This window comes from Astatotilapia calliptera, chromosome 1, assembly GCF_964374335.1.
Source record: "Astatotilapia calliptera chromosome 1, fAstCal68.1, whole genome shotgun sequence".
NCBI classification, from domain to species: Eukaryota; Metazoa; Chordata; class Actinopteri; order Cichliformes; family Cichlidae; genus Astatotilapia; species Astatotilapia calliptera.
Window position 1 is genome coordinate 5,997,284 of NC_137422.1, and position 22,050 is coordinate 6,019,333.

Genomic DNA, 22,050 nt, shown 5'->3' on the forward strand with positions numbered 1-22,050 from the left:
AGTAGACAGTGGCCAAGTCATTGTCTCCATTCCAGCTATTGGGATAAAGAGTTTTATTTACACTTTGATTAAAAAAAAATACAAACAACTGAGCTTTGTTCAGTCACTTAAATAGTCTGGTTCTTATATAGCACTTTTCTACTCTATAGCACTAAGCTTTTAGTGCTGTCTCACTAACATTCATACACATTCATTGGATTAATATCTTGCCCAAGGATACTTGGCATGCAGAATGGAGCAGCGTAGGATCGAACCACCACACTTCCGGTTAGTAGGTGACTTGCTTTACCACCTGAGCTACAGCCACCCCGTAAATACAAACATACATATGAACATACTGAACATACACCATACACTAAACTACAGTTTTAGAATACCTCAATTTTTCCAGGTATTTATAACAATTCAAGTCGTTCAAGCCCAATAAATAGCTTGAAATGGTACAAAGTTAAGTGGTGAACAGCCAGAGGTTAAAAAAAGGAAGGTTCCCCAAAACAGTAAAATAATGTACATTCAGAATAATACAAAAGGGCTACTGGGCTACTGCAGATTGGAAGAAGGTATTATGGACTGATGAATCAACATTTGCATCACACAGGATCTTTGTACGCCGTGGAGTAGGTGAAAGGATGGTTCCACAGTGTGTGCATGTCAAACATAGAGGAGGGAGTGTGATGGTCTGGGGCTGTTTGCTGGATCCAGGGTCAGTGACTTGTACAGAGTGAGAGCTACCCTGAACCAAAACAGCTACCACAGTATTCTGCAGCTCCATGCAGTACCCTCTGCTTGGTCAGGGGTTCATCCTACAGCAAGATGATGACCCAAAACATAAGTTTTGTGCCAGAACTACCTCGGGAAACACGAACAAGGTGGTGAGCTTGGAAACATGGAGTGTCCAGCACAGTCTCCAGAGCTGGTTTGGGATGAACTGGACAGAAGAGTGAAAGCAAAGCAACCTACAAGGTCCACATTTATGGGAACATCTGCAGCAGACATGGGAGAATATTTGATTTCTATTGTAGAAAGAATGCCACGGCTGTGTTCAGCTGTTATATCTGCCAAAGACTCTGATGAGTCAGAAGTTTAGAATACACTTTGGTCTATAATTTGATTTTTTTTTAACTCCAATTGCTTATTTGTACTATACAGTTTAATTTCAGAGTGCAGTGAGACATTAAACTGCACAATTTCCAATATAATATAATATAATATAATATAATATAATATAATATAATATATCAAAGGACCCCTACCTCCTGCAGTAGCTTCGGGCCTCTTGCCAGGTGTAATGAATGTCTCTGTACCTGTAATGTCTTGACACCACTGATCCTAGTCCAGACACAGTGCTGCTGAAGTAGAGGAAGAATAGTCCAACAAAACTGCTCTTCATTACTGTCATCGCCAGATTTCTGATGCACAGAGAAAGCATCATGTTAAACCATCATGTGTTGCTTTATATAGTAAGAGGAAAGCAACATTTTTTTAAATGAAAAAGAATATTAAAGATACATTGTGATCAACTTGTTATCAAATTATTAAAAAGATAAAGGACTAATGGATACAGGCAGAGCATTCCTGATCAACTTAATGGATGCTCTGAGCAGAGGTAGAAGTGTTACCTGTTCTGATGCATCCCGGGCTGTTGGATTAGTCGACAGCATTCAGCATTCAGCAACTGCCTGGCATGGCATCTCCAGAAGAAATTTGCCTGATGGCAAATGAAGTGAACATTTACATACAGCGTTAAGGAAAGGTGTCATGGTCTCCGCCCCTCGTCAGCTGACAGCCGTCAGGTGTTTTGTTTTTGTTTACCTTTCTCTCTCACCTCTGCTCTCCCTTTCTCTCTCGCCCTCTTCCATTCTCTCTTTCTCCTGCCGGGGCGGAGCTCAGTATGGGCTCCTGCCCCTGGCCTACGCACCTGGAGGTGATCAGCACATCTGTCGCTGATCATGAAAGATTGGAACCCTTCTTAAGAGGGCGAGTCTGCTCTACTCGTCGCTGGATCGTTGAGTCATCAGCGTCAGTCGTCCTGTATTTTGTAAAGTCAGTTTATGAGCATGTCTGAACCAGGAGACTAATGGTTTTTTTCTGCCTGTGCATAGATTGCCTCTGGACTTGTTCTTCCCCTGTGCCTGGCGACTGAACGGGAGCAAGAGAGATAAAGGAGAGGAGATGTGCTAGGACTGAATGGAAACTTTCCCTTCCTGGACTCCTGCCTCTTTCACTCCTGGACCCTGGAACCCCGGCCCCTTTTTCCTTTGACACTATTATGTGTATATATGAATTCCACTGTAGGAAACACTGTAAATAAATGCACCTTTTGAAGACACTAGTGGTCTGCGCGTGAGTCCGATCTACGAAACCTGACAAAAGGAGAAGCATTTTTCCTGAGAGATCCTGGAGGCCAGAGGCAGCTTAAACTGCTCCCACTTGTGCTGTTTGTTGCCACCTTGAGTGACACATCCCTGAGTCACATATCAATAAAACATCAGAAAGCGTATGTCTGTTAGTAATTTTTAAACAGATAAAGCAAGGCAAAGTTAAAAAATGAGAATAAAGTGATTTTAGGCAGGTTTGGTTTTATAAATACTTTGGAATATGAAACACACGGAAAAGGCAAATTTATTAGTCTGAATGAGTCATGATATCAGAAACATTCTTTGGTTTTTTGGTTGTTTTTTTTCCATATTACAGCTGCACATAAAAACGGCAGAATGGTAGCACCGTAGAGCAAAGTTAAGAAGACCAAGAAGTTGTCATTTTGTTTGTGCATCATGGTGGATTAGCACACAATAAGAACAGTATGCAAAAACACTGAGCAGGCAAACTACTAGCACCTGACATCCAGCACGCACACAGCAGAGCTGTTGGTGGAGAGATGTTTCAGAGATGTTGGTGTACACAAAAAACTTTAAAGGATGTGTAAGCTGGTGTACAATCAAGTACACTGATATTTAAGAGTACTAAAAAAAAAGATGCATCATATTTGGTCAATGCTTAATATTCAATTCTGTTTCTTGACAGAAGCTAGATAGTCACACATGAGAGCGCTGTCTATATGTAGTTACAAAGGTTAGCCTCTGTCCAAACTTTAGCCCCAGATTTCAGAAAATTCAAGAGATTGTGACAGAATGACATTCAGAAGTTGAAAGACAATATTTATATTTATATACTCATGATTAGTTGGCATTGCTGCTTGCCATTACATGACCACTGTTGGTTTTTCATTAAAGTTTGGGACTTTTGGAGGATAGACCTTTGAACATTCCCATGACAGCTACAGGAACTAAGGCACTGAAATGCAGTAGTTTTAATATTTTACCACAACACCAGGAAGGTGTCACACTTTTTTTTTTTTAGTTTTGAGAGAGACCATTGCAATGACCCACACATACTGGCAAAATCTAGCACAAAGAAAAGAAATATAGGTGAGAGAGAACCCTGAACACTTAACAAATTAATGTTTTATTGTTTGACCACTTTGAACTGAACATCAGAGGTTATGTGAGATTATAATCTGAGATCTCTTCATATGTTAACTTATTCTGGCTGTATCATGTATGTGAAGATAAATACAGTGAGCTGGGGTTCAACAGAAAAATGGGAAATAGGACTTGTGTAATACCTTCCTACTCAGTTAAGCACTCGAAGCATTTTCTACAGCAAGTGTCACTCACCCAGTCATACATCCTAACATTCACACAACAGTTGCACTATGATGGATGCATTAGGGGTAACTTGGGATTCAGTTTCTTGGCCAAAAGAACCGTTATAACACAGAACAAAGGAGTCAGGGATTGATCCACAGGCCTGAGACACGACCACCCAAATAAGGCCCAATGCTTGTTGGTCTGTGTTTCCTAGTCTGGTAAATTGCCGGTTCCTGGTAGGGTGTGCCAAAGACTCCCAAGTGTTTAAAAGTCAAATGAGTTAAAGCAAACCAATTTACTTAAAAAGGAAATTTCTATGACGATTGTGCAGTTTCATTTGTCCACTGAAGCCCAGTGGAAACAAACCAACATCAAAAGCCAGTAAAAGTCAGAGCCTAAATCAACATGTGCCTCTTGCCTACTACTATTTGCATGACAAGCGTCTCACAGCGTGAGGGGAGAAGCCCTCTCTGAGGTACAGCTCATCTGCAGCCTGCAGAGATGCTGCTCACTGAACCAAGCCAGCAGATAAAAAAAACTTAACTTAAGCTGCTTTATGATTATAGCTGTTGGTAAAAATTATTGGAAAAATTGTGAATGTGAATTGCTAATACTAGAAATTTGATTTTACTGTAATTGTTCTGTCTTAATTTAATCTTTCAGATTGAATTAGTGTCACTCACTATACATTTAATAATATGGGGCTGATCTGATCTGCTCATTAATTCTGACCTTGGCAACATCTGGTACATTTTAATGTGATAACAAAGTGGAATCAGTTTTATTTTATCTCACATTTTGGGTTCTTGTGTTTTCCTTGTGTTTTCCTTAATCAAAAGAACAATGAACTAGCCAAAAATTGTGTACATAAATATGGACTTTTGTTTTTTGAGCAAGTATGATGAAAACAATGGGTCTTTTTTGCAAATATTTTTATTGAAAAAAGAAAACAACACAGTACTTGCAGGTACCGAAATACAATAAACCTTTCTTCATTTTTCTAAGTAAATATGCTTATATATATGTAAAAAAAAAAACAACTAAACAAAAACACACTCTAAAACAAAGAAGACCCCCCCCCCAGTCCCACAAAGATCAACACAACCATCAAACATATTACAGGAATATAACAGTGACAGAAGTACATTTAAACAGGCAATACCTCTAGCCTAGTAAAATAAGAAATAAAGGGTTGCCACTTGTGGAAAAATTTGGCTGTGCAACCTCTCAACGTATATTAAAAACATGACATCTTTAAGCCACCGGGAAACAGTAGGATACTTAACAGACTTCCAATGCAATGTGAAGGCTATAATATCCTTTTGTGTAGAATCAAGTGTAAGTGAGCGATCAGGAATCCCGAATACAGCAATCAGAGGTCAAGGATGAAGAGTTACCCCAAGAACAGTTGACATAATAGCAAAATACCCTGTCCAGAAACCTTCTAGCTCAGGACACAGAAAAAACATGTGGCTAAGGTGACAAGGAGAGCCATGGCATTTATCACATTTATTTTCCACTTCTGGATACAATTCTGAAAGTCTAGACTTAGAGAAATGTGCCCTGTGTATGACCTTAAATTGAATAAGTCCAAGACGAGCACAGGACGTGGAAGATCATACCGTCGCCATAGCCTGTTCCCAAGACTCCTCATGTATTTGAATTCCTAGTTCTCCTTCCCATGTACACTTAAGCTTAATATTAGAGTGGTTACTAAAAGACAGGATAGTATCATAGAGTTTCGAAACGGTTCCTCTGTGATGAGGAATAAATGATAACGTAGTTTCCCACTGCTGTTCTGGAGGTAAAGAGGGTAAATTTGGGAAACACTTGGCAACAAAATTTCGAATTTGAAAATAGCAAAACAAATGGGTAATAGGGAGATTATAACGAGAAGACAAATTGGGAAAACTATCCAAAACACCATCCACATATAAATGTTTGAACTGTTTTATACTCTTGTCACACCACACTGAGAATGTCGAGTCCAAAAGTGAAGGGGGAAACAAATGGTTGTCGCTTAGAGGACCTAAGGAAGATGGCATTACAAAATTAAAGTGACGTCTAAACTGAAACCAGATTTTGAGTGTGTTAATATCCCCCTGATTATCAGTATACAGAGAGGGTTTTACGGGTAAAGAGGAATAGAGCAAAGCTGGTAAAGAAGAGCCCTTACATGATGATAGCTCCAATTTACACCACAAGGAACCAGAAGATTTTAGCCAGTAGCAAAGTTTATGGATGTGAGCGGCCCAGTAGTAAGCTAGAAAATTAGGCAATGCAAGTCCTCCACTAAATCTGCATCACTGCACTAAAGTTTTAGAAACCCTAGGTGGCTTCCCTCCCCAAATGAAAGAACCAATAATCTTGTCCAGTGAAACAAAAAAATGTTTTGGCAAAAATAAGGGAATTGACTGAAATAAAAATAAACATTTTGGTAAGATGTTCATTTTAACAACATTAATCTTACCGATTAAAGAAAGGGGGGGATTACCCCATCTTTGAATATCAGATGTAATCCTTGATATAAGAGGAGACAAATTTGTTGATTTAAGGCCAGATAGAGAGCGAGTCACGTTAATCCCTAAGTACTTAAACCCAGATGGACTGAGACGAAAGGGTAGATCGGACTGTTGAAGTTGACGTGTGTCAGGGTTCCTGGGTCGTTGACCCAGTGCTTTCAGTTTTGTCATGTTTAGAGAGAGAATGGAAGAGGGCAAGAGAGAAAGGGAAACAAAAACAAAGCACCTGACAGCTGTCAGCTGTCGAGGAGCGGAGACCATGACAAATTCTGAGTAAAACCAAAGTTACTTTCCCTAGTAACGAGTTACTTTGAAAGTAACGAGTAACTTGAAGTAACTGAGTTACTTTTGATAGAAGTAACTAGTAATTTAACTAAGTTACTAATTTAAAGTAACTTACCCAACACTGGTGCTTGCTTATAATCCCATTATAAGAAAAACTGTAAAATTCAGAGGGCGTTACTTGTTTAGACCTCACCAGTAACATCGTGTTTGTCTGCTGTTGAACAGACAGGTACCATCTTCAGCATTGTGTTCATACCTGAGAGAACAGAAAGTCCTGTGCTGACATAATGACACCAAGAATTTTTTTCTGAACAGGGAAGTGATGACACTTGCATGCAGCCATTCTGTAAAGTTACATTGATTTACAATAAGCACATGAGATGTGTGAAACATTCATGGTTGAACAGCAGCTGGCTTCATCAAACAACATGAGAAATATGCTGTCAAACTAAAAAATCCAACCAGATACAACATCCTTCACACACCCCTGAAAGAAATTCAGCACTCAAACAAGCTATAGCCAGTTTGTTCATTTATTTCTTTTTACTTGCACTAACTTAGCACAAAGTATTATAATGTCACAAAGAAATCTAAAGTAATAACAAAATCAAATATAATAGTAATAAATAAAATGAGAATATCGAGGAAATAGAAAAAATGTGCTCTATTTATTTAACTCTTAACAGTTGAGTTAATGATTAAAGAGTAATTTTATATTTCCAAAAAAAGAGTATTTTTAGCAAATATGTAATGCAACAATATAAAGAAAGAATATTTTTAGCTTAGTCAATGCGTCAACTGTAGAGAATACAAATTGGTGCCCATTTAAACTGATGTGTTAATGAAAATACCTTCTAATGAAAATTCCATTAATAAACAGAGAGGAAATTAGAGAGGTATAGTTGATGAAGGCTAAAAGACTGTAGCAGTGACGTCAAGCGGCCTACTTCCTATAACACACAAAGTTTCGTCTCTCTGCACAGTCTCTGGTCTCTATACTGTGCGTGCTGGTCTTTCTTAAGACTCCACAGCGCTGCACTGTAGGGGGGCACTGAGCCAGGTTGGAGAACTTCATATCTGCCCCGTTCACCCACAGCCATTTACCAGCCAGGAATCGCAGCCCTGTCCACACCTAGGGGAAAGAAGCAGTCAGTGAACCTCTCTGGAAGCATTAAGAGAGTTTTATTATAACATGAGAGTCCACTTACTGCAATGAAACAAAACAAAACACAAAGTTTTTAAAGAGACAGAACCAAACACTCCTTATGGGCGAGACGGTGAACCCATTTAATCCCTAATCTTTCCCTTCAAAATAAGTGTGTTTTACTCCTTAGACTTCCCCTGCACACATTATGTTTAATTGTTTTAATGTCATAGGGGTTTAAAACGGCAACAGTTCCTGGTGGGATTAGTATTAGTGTATAAACACAGAGAGAATGACAAGAGCGCTCAGTGCATCATGGGAAGCCTCTAGCAGCCTTGGCCTGTTGCAACATAACTAAGGGAGGATTCAGGAACATCAGACTGCACCTCAGCACAAAGCCCATGAAATTAATGTAAAATATCAGTGTCTAGTAGAGTTGGATGTCTCGAGACCGGTCTCGAGACCACTTTTACGTGGTCTTGGTCTTGTCTTGGTCTCGACGGACTTTTGTCTTGGTCTCGGTCTTGGTCTCGCTGTTTCGGTCTTGCGTTCTCAAATCGACATAGTGTTCGGGAGATTTGGAGTCAACCATCAGCGGAGCGGGGGGGTGGCTTACTGGGCTTAAGCCCGGGTCATTTTTTCAGAAGCATGGGGTCTTTTGGAGTGTAATTTGTTAGTTAGATGCCTGACTGACAACTGTATAAAACAAAAACAACACACGAAGCACAGAGCGCACCGTCGTAAATTCCCCCTAATTTTGGTATGATCCGAGCTCAGGCACTAGGCGACTGAGCACAGCACCCATGTGAGCGAGGGGGGAGAAGCTGCTGCCTGCGAGTTTGCTGCAGACAGAGGAGAGCTTAAGTTTGACCAGGTACCAAAGCAAATCATTCGTACTGAACTAATAATGTAAATATGACGGTGTATCACAAAAGATTGATATCAAACTGATCACTTGGTTGCGTTACTTGCTCTTCGAGTGAATCAACAAATGGATAAATAAAAAGCCGAACAGCAATGCTGATTTTTTAGAGAGTCTTTCACATTTTCAGTTGTTACCCTCCACGGCTAAACAAACTATCTAAATCGGTTTCAATTGTGTACTGATGAACACAACAATGGACATAAGAAGCTTCTTTCAAAGAAAAAACTCAGGTAGATGTTATTTTATATATTATGCTTTGTATGTTGTTCAGTATATTTCTATGCAAAACAAGAGGAATTTCAATACACAGCAGTATATTCACAGTTGAAACCAGATATTTACATACACTTTAGGGAGAAAACATAAAAACTTTTTTTTACTGTTAAACATCAATTTAGAGTAAACTTTTGTTTTAGATAAATTAATGTTGAAATCTTTTGAATTAGTTAAATGTCAGAATAAAAAGAGGGGGCTGTCTATTTTAATCACTTTCATCAAATTTAGGAGTACATGTACACTAAGTTTATTGTTAATTAATAAGAAAACTCCAGACGATTCCATTCTGAGCTGAAGAAGATTCTGATAGGTTAGTAGAGTCCATGTGAGTAAATTGGTGGCACAGCTGTGGATGCATATAAGGCAAAACACAGAGCCTGTTTCTTTGACATGGGAAAATCAAGAGATGTCAACCAAAACACCAGAAAAAGAACTGTGGAGCTCCATAAGTGTGGCTCAATTTGAATACAATTTGGTGCCATTTACAATTAAGAAATACAGACAGTTTCTCTCTTTACTCTTAAAGTTAACAAATATGTTTTTTATATTTATCAATCTAAAAAAAATAAACATTTAGTCTGATTTGATGTTACAATTAAAAAAGTGTTTTTATCTGAAGAGTATTTAAACATCTGGTTTCCACTGTATATTTTATGATGTTGGTGTTTGGCTTGATTGTCAGCACAGAGAGGGAGAGAGAGGAACAGAGAGGGAGAGAGAGAATGACGGCAGAACAAAGAGGGAACAAGAGCAGGTGAGACACACATGTTAGTCAAATAGTTGTTTGCCAAAACTCATCAGAACATGTATCTAGTACCTAGTGTTTCTTTTCAGATACCATTTGTTACTTTTCAAATTCTAAATGTATTAAGTTCTGCAGGCTTGTTTGCACAACAAGGCTAAATAATTATATAAACTTTTCTCAATCTAAATATTTTACTTTGGTAGAATTAAAAAATAAGTGTAGTGCAGGTCTATGATGATTTTTAGTGCTACTATCATCTAGTTCTGATTCTGGTTCTGTCTTGGTTACTGTTGTAGTCCTGTTTTAATTCCGGATCAGTTCTGGGTCTGGTTGAATTGGGGTTTAGTCCCTGTGTCTTGATACAGCCCCGACTTTGTTCTGCCTTGCTGCTTAATTAAAAAACTAGTTTAAGGTGTCCTGCATATGTATATAGAAGTGTTTGTATATATATATATAGACAGTAGACAGCGGTGAAGAGGGCTGTGTGAAAGCAAAAACACATAAATATGCCTGACACCCGTAAACGAAGCAGCATCTGGCTGCAGTTTAAAGACTTTTTTTGTCTCGGTCTTGGTCTTGGTCTCGTCTCGACTCGGTCTCGGTCTTGGTTTCGTCTCAATTTGGTCTTGGTCTTGGTCTTGTCTTGGTCTCGGATCAGGCGGTCTTGACTACAAGTCTAGTGTCTAGTTTAAGTTTTCATAAGAGCATTATGTTTTAGTGTTTTTAATTTTGTATGGCAGATGTGTTTTACATAACTTTGTATTCCATACATATAAAAGCAGAGTGTCAGAAGTAAATACATTCTCTACAGTCTAAGGAGCTTGGAAAGAAAACCGCGAGCCAAGGTGTGAAAATGGGTGTCGGTCACAATCAGACACACCGCCCATTTGACCCGAGAACTGAAGATGCTTCTCAGATGAGAGGTGAAACGCCTTCAAGCCACTTAAAGAAGTCTAGACGCTTTTCTTTCCAAGCTCCTTAAGCTACGTCCACACTAATGCGTTTTAGTTTGAAAAAGCATAATTTTCTCTCCGTTTTGGCCTCCTATCCACACTGAGACGGCGTTTTCCCCAAGGAAAAACGCAACGTTTTGAAAACTCTCTCGAAAACGCATACATTTCAAAATGGAGCTGTCCCATCACAGTGTGGACACTCGAAAACACAGACTTTCTAAAAAGTCATGTGATGCAGTCATGTGACCAATTAAACTAAGATAGCGGAGGGCATTATACAGCAGTTGTTTTGTTTGCGCTCAGGTTTGACAGCTCTATTAAAGATTAATATCAGTCTGTACATGCTCCAGATAGCTTTTCTTAAATTCTTTAACTCTCACTTGCTTTTGCAACTTTGTACTTTTGTGTTACTCGCAGCAACAACTCCACCTCATTGTTAGTCCACTCGGTGCTGTTCCTCGACATTTTGCCACAACATTTCATAGAGCAGGAAAGTAAATAAAAGGCAGACAGAAATGAGGCAGGTCGAATCTTCTTGCGTTTAACACATGCATAGAATTGGAACGTAAGCGTTTTCAGCCGTTTCAATGTGGACGCTCAACTCTGTGAAACGACTGAAACGCTAGTGTGGTCGCGGAGCTTTTTCAGACAAAAACGCTGTTTTCAAATCTATCCGGGCTAGTCTGGACGTACCCTTAGACTACGATGACCTGGATGACTGAGAACCTTAACAGACATACATTCTCTACAATTAATGCTGAAAGCTTTCATGAAGTTTTGCTGAGTAAAAGAAAATATATATCCTCCGTCTCTTTTGTGCTATAGAATATTCAGAGTTATTCAGAACATAAAATGAAGCAGAGCTTAAGATGGCTGCTGTTGTCTGCATAGCTCCTTCTAACAAACAGCATGAACAAACTCCAAACATATCTCACGTCCAAAATGTGAAGTCACTAAATCTGAGCCCACCTCCTCTGTGCTGGCTTCGGTGACTACAGCCATGATCTTGTTGTAGTCTTCTGGTTGCACGCTGATCAGGTCATAACGAAACTGCTGGTGGGTCGGTGAACGGAGAGCTCGGCAGTGATCCAGAGCCTCCTCCCAGGTCTTGTTCTCCTTTATTACGACCAAGTTGTTCCAGTAGCAGAGGAATGGAAAGCGGTGGGAACAGTTTTGGGCAGCCATCTGTTTACTGACAGATAAGACGGAGGCACAGTCGCTATTGTTCTTTGGTTCACCCAAAGCCCAGTTTATGTAGCCTGAAGTGCCTGCACTCCACCTCCATGTCTCCCCTGTAGAACAGGAGTTGTCAGCAAAATAGATGAAAATCTGTGTGGATCACCAACTTCACCACTAGCTCTAAAGTAAAAATGCAAAGAACTGTTTCAACAGCAAAAACTGAAGAAAAAATGGGAAAACATAGTCTATATTGGAAATGTTTAACAAAAGCAGTTGAACTTTTATCTGCACTACATAAAAATTGTATTGGGTTTTTCATTATGAAGAATGACAGTGACCAAGATTCAGGGCATACAGCAGTTGCTTGGGGGAATAACATTTTCAGCAGACCATTTTAAAAAGGATTCCTACCAGCTTCCTGTTCAAATGAGTATTATTGTTATCAGAGGTGTGGACTCGAGTCACATGACTTGGACTCGAGTCAGACTCGAGTCATTAATTTTATGACTTTAGACTTGACTTGAAAAAATGCTCTAAAACTTGTGACTTGACTTGGACTTTTACACCAATGACCTGGGACTTGAATTGGACTTGAACCGGTTTACTTGAAAAGACTTGATATTTCACCCCAAATATAAAATTTAACATGCATATTATATAGAGATTGAAAATGTGACGTCATTCAGGGGTAAAACCGCAAAGGATTCTGGGAACTCGTGGCAAGAGGTACTAGCGCACACAGGCTTTCAATTGAAATCAGTTATACAGCGATAAAAAAGAAACACAAAAATGTCAAGAAGCTGTTGTATTATTAACTGCAATAGCCGGTCACATGACAGCCACGGGAAGCCGACGGGTAAAGAGATCGGTTGTTATTGGATTACGTCGCTGAAGAGAAATTGTTCGAGCCATGTTTCCGAAGTAACAAAGAGGCGACGGGTGGCCTGGATTGCAGCCATTCAAAGACCAAATATAACGTCCCAGAACACTCCAGCTCACAGGTTAGTCTGCTCCAAGCATTTCCACAAAGGCAAGTCTTCTGTTGTAGTTAATACGTCATTTTTCTTAACATAATTGGTGAAATAGGTTACAAGCAAGTCTGGCGCTGAACAGAAATTGTCGCGCTATGCTCCTTTATTTATTGTGCATAAATAGTGAATTGTCCTGACACAATATTGCGTTTCGCTTCTGTTATTATGGTACATTGACAAAAACATATACTTTTATTCACAGGGTAAAACAGTTGTTTTGTATCACTAATTGCCCAGTACGATTACAGCATACAATATTATTGTCACTGCTACATTTCTGTAACGCGTACCAGAAATTATTTCTACTGCTAATTAATTACCATTGAGCTCAAAGGTCCTATTAATAAACGGTTAACGAATGTGTATTTATGAAGACGATTTGTGAGACTGGTAAACTTATGATATGTACGATAGTCTTTCGTTCTACACGGTGCATTTCAAGGTCCTGTACCCATCTGGCGGTAAACTGTACCTGGGCTTGTTGCAGTGACCTGAAGTTACTAAACTTCACGAGTGTATGCACTCACTCCAAGAACCATCTAATTATAAATATGCATATAAATATGCTACAATGAGATAGCTGACTTCATCTAACTAGCAAATGTTGTCCAGGCTACGTTGGTGATGCAGTTTTTTTTAATGTGTATGATATTTTTGTCATGCGATTTTAAAGCCGGTCTCAGAACTGTCGGTGAAAATTATTCTAGGAGCTAGGTTTAATTGAGCTGCATTTTAAAGAGGTGCAATTTCACAATTTGTGTATATTTTCTAAGTTCAATATTTTGTCATGTGTTGAGAAAAACACAGATTTAAAAATTACATGGTCTAATATTTACATTTAGCATATAACTGCAACATTCTTTTTTCGTTTTTTTTTTTTTAAAGACTCGAAAGGACTTGAAATTCAAAATTTCAGACTTGTGACTTTACTCGGACTTTTACACCAGTGACTTGAGACTCGACTCTGACTTGCCTGACATGACTTGAGACTTGACTTGAGACTTGAGGATAAAGACTTGAGACTTACTTGAGACTTGCAAAACAATGACTTGGTCCCACCTCTGATTGTTATAAAGTTAAGTCACCACTAGCAGACATGAAGTTGCTGGTGGTGACTTAACGGACTTGTTAGGATTCTAGGAAATATATTTACTTTGAATTTGACACTGAATTTTGTCCCAATCAGGTACAGTCATTTACAATAGTGTGACATGATGCTGATTTGTCTTTACCATCTCTGTACAGTCCAATCCAGACTGGGAAGTCCTCCTTCTTGACATGTGAATTTATGTCACCAATATCTGTGAATTTCGCCAAAAGTTAGTGGACTCACTGCATATTAGAATTCTGAGTTTGGTCAAGACAATGGTATCAGAGAGAGATCAGTGCTTTGCCACATAGAAAACTATATGCAAATTGTCTAAACACAAGCAAATTAAGTAAGACTCACAGTGCACAACAGTCAGTGTGCATCATTAAGGAACACAGAAACAATAATCCACTCTAAAGGTTCATACAGAATCCTGCTGATAACAGATGAATGCACCAGAAATATCAGTGTGACAGACTGTGAATACTGCCCATTTATATGCTTTAAAAGCCCTGAAAATCAGTTTTAAAGAAAGTTAGTATTTATTATGAGTTTAAAGTTATAAAAGATAAAATTTCAGTTTTGATTACCTCAGTGACAAAAACTAAAAAGGTTTCATCATGGCTGTGTAAGTATGGATACATTTGAAGTGTGCCAGCACTATTAGAAAAACTGACTGTTAAAAATTTTGAGTTTTTTGTTTAAAAGAAAAATCAGTAAAATGTTTCCAGAACAGTCTCACTTTACCTTTTGCTGTTGTAATTTACGTAACCGCATCGCTGACCCCAGTCTGGCTCGCCATAATCCCAGGCATTAAAGTTGAGGTTTTCTCCATTTGGCCAAGTCCAGCCATCTAATGCCTGATTCGCATCTGTTTCTCTGTGCAGACCAATCCATGAGTTATATATGCTCATGTCCTGTTGTTCTATATCTGACTGCCAGTAGACAGTGGCCAAGTCATTGTCTCCATTCCAGCTATTGGGATAAAGAGTTTTATTTACACTTTGATTAAAAAAAATACAAACAACTGAGCTTTGTTCAGTCACTTAAATAGTCTGGTTCTTATATAGCACTTTTCTACTCTATAGCACTAAGCTTTTAGTGCTGTCTCACTAACATTCATACACATTCATTGGATTAATATCTTGCCCAAGGATACTTGGCATGCAGAATGGAGCAGCGTAGGATCGAACCACCACACTTCCGGTTAGTAGGTGACTTGCTTTACCACCTGAGCTACAGCCACCCCGTAAATACGAACATACATATGAACATACTGAACATACACCATACACTAAACTACAGTTTTAGAATACCTCAATTTTTCCAGGTATTTATAACAATTCAAGTCGTTCAAGCCCAATAAATAGCTTGAAATGGTACAAAGTTAAGTGGTGAACAGCCAGAGGTTAAAAAAAGGAAGGTTCCCCAAAACAGTAAAATAATGTACATTCAGAATAATACAAAAGGGCTACTGGGCTACTGCAGATTGGAAGAAGGTATTATGGACTGATGAATCAACATTTGCATCACACAGGATCTTTGTACGCCGTGGAGTAGGTGAAAGGATGGTTCCACAGTGTGTGCATGTCAAACATAGAGGAGGGAGTGTGATGGTCTGGGGCTGTTTGCTGGATCCAGGGTCAGTGACTTGTACAGAGTGAGAGCTACCCTGAACCAAAACAGCTACCACAGTATTCTGCAGCTCCATGCAGTACCCTCTGCTTGGTCAGGGGTTCATCCTACAGCAAGATGATGACCCAAAACATAAGTTTTGTGCCAGAACTACCTCGGGAAACACGAACAAGGTGGTGAGCTTGGAAACATGGAGTGTCCAGCACAGTCTCCAGAGCTGGTTTGGGATGAACTGGACAGAAGAGTGAAAGCAAAGCAACCTACAAGGTCCACATTTATGGGAACATCTGCAGCAGACATGGGAGAATATTTGATTTCTATTGTAGAAAGAATGCCACGGCTGTGTTCAGCTGTTATATCTGCCAAAGACTCTGATGAGTCAGAAGTTTAGAATACACTTTGGTCTATAATTTGATTTTTTTTTAACTCCAATTGCTTATTTGTACTATACAGTTTAATTTCAGAGTGCAGTGAGACATTAAACTGCACAATTTCCAATATAATATAATATAATATAATATAATATAATATAATATAATATAATATAATATATCAAAGGACCCCTACCTCCTGCAGTAGCTTCGGGCCTCTTGCCAGGTGTAATGAATGTCTCTGTACCTGTAACGTCTTGACACCACTGATCCTAGTCCAGACACAGTGCTGCTGAAGTAGAGGAAGAAGAGTCCAACAAAACTGCTCTTCATTACTGTCATCACCAGATTTCTGATGCACAGAGAAAGCATCATGTTAAACCATCATGTGTTGCTTTATATAGTAAGAGGAAAGCAACATTTTTTTAAATGAAAAAGAATATTAAAGATACATTGTGATCAACTTGTTATCAAATTATTAAAAAGATAAAGGACTAATGGATACAGGCAGAGCATTCCTGATCAACTTAATGGATGCTCTGAGCAGAGGTAGAAGTGTTACCTGTTCTGATGCATCCCGGGCTGTTGGATTAGTCGACAGCATTCAGCTAGATGTCTCACTACTTTGGGTTTCATAGATCAGACTAATTATTTAACTGGCAGATTCAAACTATCAACTGCCTGGCATGGCATCTCCAGAAGAAATTTGCCTGATGGCAAATGAAGTGAACATTTACATACAGCGTTAAGGAAAGGAGAAGCATTTTTCCTGAGAGATCCTGGAAGCCAGAGGCAGCTTAAACTGCTCCCACTTGTGCTGTTTGTTGCCACCTTGAGTGACACATCCCTGAGTCACATATCAATAAAACATCAGAAAGCGTATGTCTGTTAGTAATTTTTAAACAGATAAAGCAAGGCAAAGTTAAAAAATGAGAATAAAGTGATTTTAGGCAGGTTTGGTTTTATAAATACTTTGGAATATGAAACACATGGAAAAGGCAAATTTATTAGTCTGAATGAGTCATGATATCAGAAACATTCTTTGGTTTTTTGGTTGTTTTTTTTTCCATATTACAGCTGCACATAAAAACGGCAGAATGGTAGCACTGTAGAGCAAAGTTAAGAAGACCAAGAAGTTGTCATTTTGTTTGTGCATCATGGTGGATTAGCACACAATAAGAACAGTATGCAAAAACACTGAGCAGGCAAACTACTAGCACCTGACATCCAGCACGCACACAGCAGAGCTGTTGGTGGAGAGATGTTTCAGAGATGTTGGTGTACACAAAAAACTTTAAAGGATGTGTAAGCTGGTGTACAATCAAGTACACTGATATTTAAGAGTACTAAAAAAAAAGATGCATCATATTTGGTCAATGCTTAATATTCAATTCTGTTTCTTGACAGAAGCTAGATAGTCACACATGAGAGCGCTGTCTATATGTAGTTACAAAGGTTAGCCTCTGTCCAAACTTTAGCCCCAGATTTCAGAAAATTCAAGAGATTGTGACAGAATGACATTCAGAAGTTGAAAGACAATATTTATATTTATATACTCATGATTAGTTGGCATTGCTGCTTGCCATTACATGACCACTGTTGGTTTTTCATTAAAGTTTGGGACTTTTGGAGGATAGACCTTTGAACATTCCCATGACAGCTACAGGAACTAAGGCACTGAAATGCAGTAGTTTTAATATTTTACCACAACACCAGGAAGGTGTCACACTTTTTTTTTTTTAGTTTTGAGAGAGACCATTGCAATGACCCACACATACTGGCAAAATCTAGCACAAAGAAAAGAAATATAGGTGAGAGAGAACCCTGAACACTTAACAAATTAATGTTTTATTGTTTGACCACTTTGAACTGAACATCAGAGGTTATGTGAGATTATAATCTGAGATCTCTTCATATGTTAACTTATTCTGGCTGTATCATGTATGTGAAGATAAATACAGTGAGCTGGGGTTCAACAGAAAAATGGGAAATAGGACTTGTGTAATACCTTCCTACTCAGTTAAGCACTCGAAGCATTTTCTACAGCAAGTGTCACTCACCCAGTCATACATCCTAACATTCACACAACAGTTGCACTATGATGGATGCATTAGGGGTAACTTGGGATTCAGTTTCTTGGCCAAAAGAACCGTTATAACACAGAACAAAGGAGTCAGGGATTGATCCACAGGCCTGAGACACGACCACCCAAATAAGGCCCAATGCTTGTTGGTCTGTGTTTCCTAGTCTGGTAAATTGCCGGTTCCTGGTAGGGTGTGCCAAAGACTCCCAAGTGTTTAAAAGTCAAATGAGTTAAAGCAAACCAATTTACTTAAAAAGGAAATTTCTATGACGATTGTGCAGTTTCATTTGTCCACTGAAGCCCAGTGGAAACAAACCAACATCAAAAGCCAGTAAAAGTCAGAGCCTAAATCAACATGTGCCTCTTGCCTACTACTATTTGCATGACAAGCGTCTCACAGCGTGAGGGGAGAAGCCCTCTCTGAGGTACAGCTCATCTGCAGCCTGCAGAGATGCTGCTCACTGAACCAAGCCAGCAGATAAAAAAAACTTAACTTAAGCTGCTTTATGATTATAGCTGTTGGTAAAAATTATTGGAAAAATTGTGAATGTGAATTGCTAATACTAGAAATTTGATTTTACTGTAATTGTTCTGTCTTAATTTAATCTTTCAGATTGAATTAGTGTCACTCACTATACATTTAATAATATGGGGCTGATCTGATCTGCTCATTAATTCTGACCTTGGCAACATCTGGTACATTTTAATGTGATAACAAAGTGGAATCAGTTTTATTTTATCTCACATTTTGGGTTCTTGTGTTTTCCTTGTGTTTTCCTTAATCAAAAGAACAATGAACTAGCCAAAAATTGTGTACATAAATATGGACTTTTGTTTTTTGAGCAAGTATGATGAAAACAATGGGTCTTTTTTGCAAATATTTTTATTGAAAAAAGAAAACAACACAGTACTTGCAGGTACCGAAATACAATAAACCTTTCTTCATTTTTCTAAGTAAATATGCTTATATATATGTAAAAAAAAAAACAACTAAACAAAAACACACTCTAAAACAAAGAAGCCCCCCCCCCCCAGTCCCACAAAGATCAACACAACCATCAAACATATTACAGGAATATAACAGTGACAGAAGTACATTTAAACAGGCAATACCTCTAGCCTAGTAAAATAAGAAATAAAGGGTTGCCACTTGTGGAAAAATTTGGCTGTGCAACCTCTCAACGTATATTAAAAACATGACATCTTTAAGCCACCGGGAAACAGTAGGATACTTAACAGACTTCCAATGCAATGTGAAGGCTATAATATCCTTTTGTGTAGAATCAAGTGTAAGTGAGCGATCAGGAATCCCGAATACAGCAATCAGAGGTCAAGGATGAAGAGTTACCCCAAGAACAGTTGACATAATAGCAAAATACCCTGTCCAGAAACCTTCTAGCTCAGGACACAGAAAAAACATGTGGCTAAGGTGACAAGGAGAGCCATGGCATTTATCACATTTATTTTCCACTTCTGGATACAATTCTGAAAGTCTAGACTTAGAGAAATGTGCCCTGTGTATGACCTTAAATTGAATAAGTCCAAGACGAGCACAGGACGTGGAAGATCATACCGTCGCCATAGCCTGTTCCCAAGACTCCTCATGTATTTGAATTCCTAGTTCTCCTTCCCATGTACACTTAAGCTTAATATTAGAGTGGTTACTAAAAGACAGGATAGTATCATAGAGTTTCGAAACGGTTCCTCTGTGATGAGGAATAAATGATAACGTAGTTTCCCACTGCTGTTCTGGAGGTAAAGAGGGTAAATTTGGGAAACACTTGGCAACAAAATTTCGAATTTGAAAATAGCAAAACAAATGGGTAATAGGGAGATTATAACGAGAAGACAAATTGGGAAAACTATCCAAAACACCATCCACATATAAATGTTTGAACTGTTTTATACTCTTGTCACACCACACTGAGAATGTCGAGTCCAAAAGTGAAGGGGGAAACAAATGGTTGTCGCTTAGAGGACCTAAGGAAGATGGCATTACAAAATTAAAGTGACGTCTAAACTGAAACCAGATTTTGAGTGTGTTAATATCCCCCTGATTATCAGTATACAGAGAGGATTTTACGGGTAAAGAGGAATAGAGCAAAGCTGGTAAAGAAGAGCCCTTACATGATGATAGCTCCAATTTACACCACAAGGAACCAGAAGATTTTAGCCAGTAGCAAAGTTTATGGATGTGAGTGGCCCAGTAGTAAGCTAGAAAATTAGGCAATGCAAGTCCTCCACTAAATCTGCATCACTGCACTAAAGTTTTAGAAACCCTAGGTGGCTTCCCTCCCCAAATGAAAGAACCAATAATCTTGTCCAGTGAAACAAAAAAATGTTTTGGCAAAAATAAGGGAATTGACTGAAATAAAAATAAACATTTTGGTAAGATGTTCATTTTAACAACATTAATCTTACCGATTAAAGAAAGGGGGGGATTACCCCATCTTTGAATATCAGATGTAATCCTTGATATAAGAGGAGACAAATTTGTTGATTTAAGGCCAGATAGAGAGCGAGTCACGTTAATCCCTAAGTACTTAAACCCAGATGGACTGAGACGAAAGGGTAGATCGGACTGTTGAAGTTGACGTGTGTCAGGGTTCCTGGGTCGTTGACCCAGTGCTTTCAGTTTTGTCATGTTTAGTTTATGTTGCCACATCAATGTTCTCACTTCCTGCTTTTCCTGTGTCAGCTCGTCTCCTGTGTCGTTAGCCAGATTATGTTCAGCTGTGTACCTCCTATGTTCAGTTCCGTCAGTCAGTCGTTCATTCAGTCAGTCGTTCATTCAGTCAGTCAGTCGTTCAGCCAGCCATTTCCTGCTTCTGTCTTGTTCGTTCACTCCGTCTGCAATACACACCAACCTTCACCTACCTGTGAGTCCAGCGTTTGGGTCCTCCTTCCCTCATCCACACTGCAACCCCTGACAATGTGCTGCCGTATTAACAGGAAAATAAATTGAATTTATAACCTGAAAACGAGCTGAAGTTCTCCAGAATACTTAGAACAGCAGGGATGGAGCGTGCAGGGTCAGTCATATATAATAACAAGACATCCGCATACAATGATACTTTATGTGCAATTCCATTACGGATGATTCCCCTAAATACAGAAGAAGATCTCAATGTAATAGACAGAGGCTCGATGGCAATGGCAAAGAGTAAAGGTGACAGAGGGAAACCTTGACGACAACCGCGACCCACCGCAAAATAATCAGAGTAAACATCATTAGTATGAACACTGGCTTTAGGGGACGAATAAAGAAGCCGAATCCAAGAAATAAATTTATCGCCAAAACCAAATTTCTCTAAAACTGCAAACAAGTACTCCCACTCCACCCTATCGAAAGCAGAGGATATGAAACAGAATCACTTTGATTGAAGGACAAGAACTCCTCAATAGAGCTTGAAATAAATTCACAACATTTTTTATCCGCCAAAAGGAGAGAGTTAAATCTCCAAAGTGGAGGGCTACGTTTATAGGTAGAAAGTTGAACACCCAATAGCAGAGGTGAATGGTCAGATATTACAATACCAGAATAGTCGGAAGAATTAACACACGAATTAAGAGTTCTGTCGATGAAAAAATAATCAATCCTGGAATAAGAATGATGGACCTGGGAGAAAAACGAAAATTTTTTGATTGAAGGGTTGCGAAATCTCCATGGATCAACAAGATCATTCTGTTTCATAAAATCTGAGAATGTTTTAGACATAGATGATGGAGTCAAATAACGAGGACTAGATCGATCCAAGATTGGGTCAAAAACACAATTCAGATCTCCACCAAGGATAAGCAAATGAGTATTCAGAAAGGGGATGTTACTCAGCAATCTATTAGCGAATTCAGAATCATCAAAATTCGGGGCATATACATTTACCAACAAAACCTTTTTCTGCATTAGGGTACCAGCAACAAATGGGACAGCCCCCCCCCCCCCCCCCCCGAACACAAATACACCCCAAGTCTCCACAGAACAGAACAAAGGAGACAGCAGTGAACCCCAAAGTAGCAAAAACGATTCACCAAAGTGACTGGACTAATTGGAGTCCGAATAAAAATAAAAGCGGGAGAGGAAAAAAAAAAACAACCTCTCGCCAACTTCTCTACTGTATAACAGCGTGTGCGGGTTTTTGTTTGTTTGTTTGTTTTTTTTAA

At 38.9% G+C, this 22,050-nt stretch overlaps 2 protein-coding genes and 2 long non-coding RNA genes across 4 annotated transcripts in view; 1 reads left to right on the forward strand and 3 right to left on the reverse strand.

The window, feature by feature from the left end:
• The window catches only part of LOC145419345 (macrophage mannose receptor 1-like), a 60,167-nt gene extending 58,496 nt beyond the window's left edge, over positions 1 to 1,671 (reverse strand). The window contains exons 1-3 of the mRNA XM_080302149.1: positions 1,620 to 1,671; positions 1,254 to 1,409; positions 1 to 35 (exon numbers count right to left, since the gene is read on the reverse strand). The exon at positions 1 to 35 is cut by the window's left edge and continues 193 nt beyond it. Coding sequence (XP_080158275.1) covers positions 1 to 35; positions 1,254 to 1,409; positions 1,620 to 1,633 — 205 coding nt within the window. The 5' untranslated portion in view covers positions 1,634 to 1,671. The remainder of the gene's footprint in view (positions 36 to 1,253; positions 1,410 to 1,619) is intronic.
• An 83-nt stretch (positions 1,672 to 1,754) lies between these two features.
• On the forward strand, positions 1,755 to 2,329 carry LOC145429769 (uncharacterized). Its single transcript, XR_013910085.1, has 2 exons — positions 1,755 to 2,019; positions 2,103 to 2,329. It is a non-coding gene; the product is annotated as an uncharacterized LOC145429769 (long non-coding RNA).
• A 1,711-nt stretch (positions 2,330 to 4,040) lies between these two features.
• Positions 4,041 to 14,021, reverse strand: LOC113010330 (C-type mannose receptor 2-like). Its single transcript, XM_026149687.2, has 3 exons — positions 13,943 to 14,021; positions 11,470 to 11,792; positions 4,041 to 7,589 (listed from the first exon to the last, which is right to left on the reverse strand). The coding sequence occupies exons 2-3, from the start codon at positions 11,683 to 11,685 to the stop codon at positions 7,401 to 7,403; spliced, it is 405 nt and encodes a 134-aa protein (XP_026005472.2). The 5' UTR covers positions 11,686 to 11,792; positions 13,943 to 14,021; the 3' UTR covers positions 4,041 to 7,400.
• An 18-nt stretch (positions 14,022 to 14,039) lies between these two features.
• LOC145429085 (uncharacterized) lies at positions 14,040 to 16,486 on the reverse strand. The gene is made up of 3 exons (XR_013909365.1): positions 16,369 to 16,486; positions 16,003 to 16,158; positions 14,040 to 14,775 (listed from the first exon to the last, which is right to left on the reverse strand). It is a non-coding gene; the product is annotated as an uncharacterized LOC145429085 (long non-coding RNA).
• Positions 16,487 to 22,050: the final 5,564 nt, after the last annotated feature.

Coding starts and splice junctions, on each gene's coding strand:
- LOC113010330 (XM_026149687.2), bottom strand. CDS start 11,685: ATGGCTGCCCAAAACTGTTCCCACCGCTTTCCATTCCTCTGCTACTGG. Junction 7,590..11,469: donor CCGAAGCCAGCACAGAGGAG/GTGGGCTCAGAT, acceptor TCTTTCCCCTAG/GTGTGGACAGGGCTGCGATT.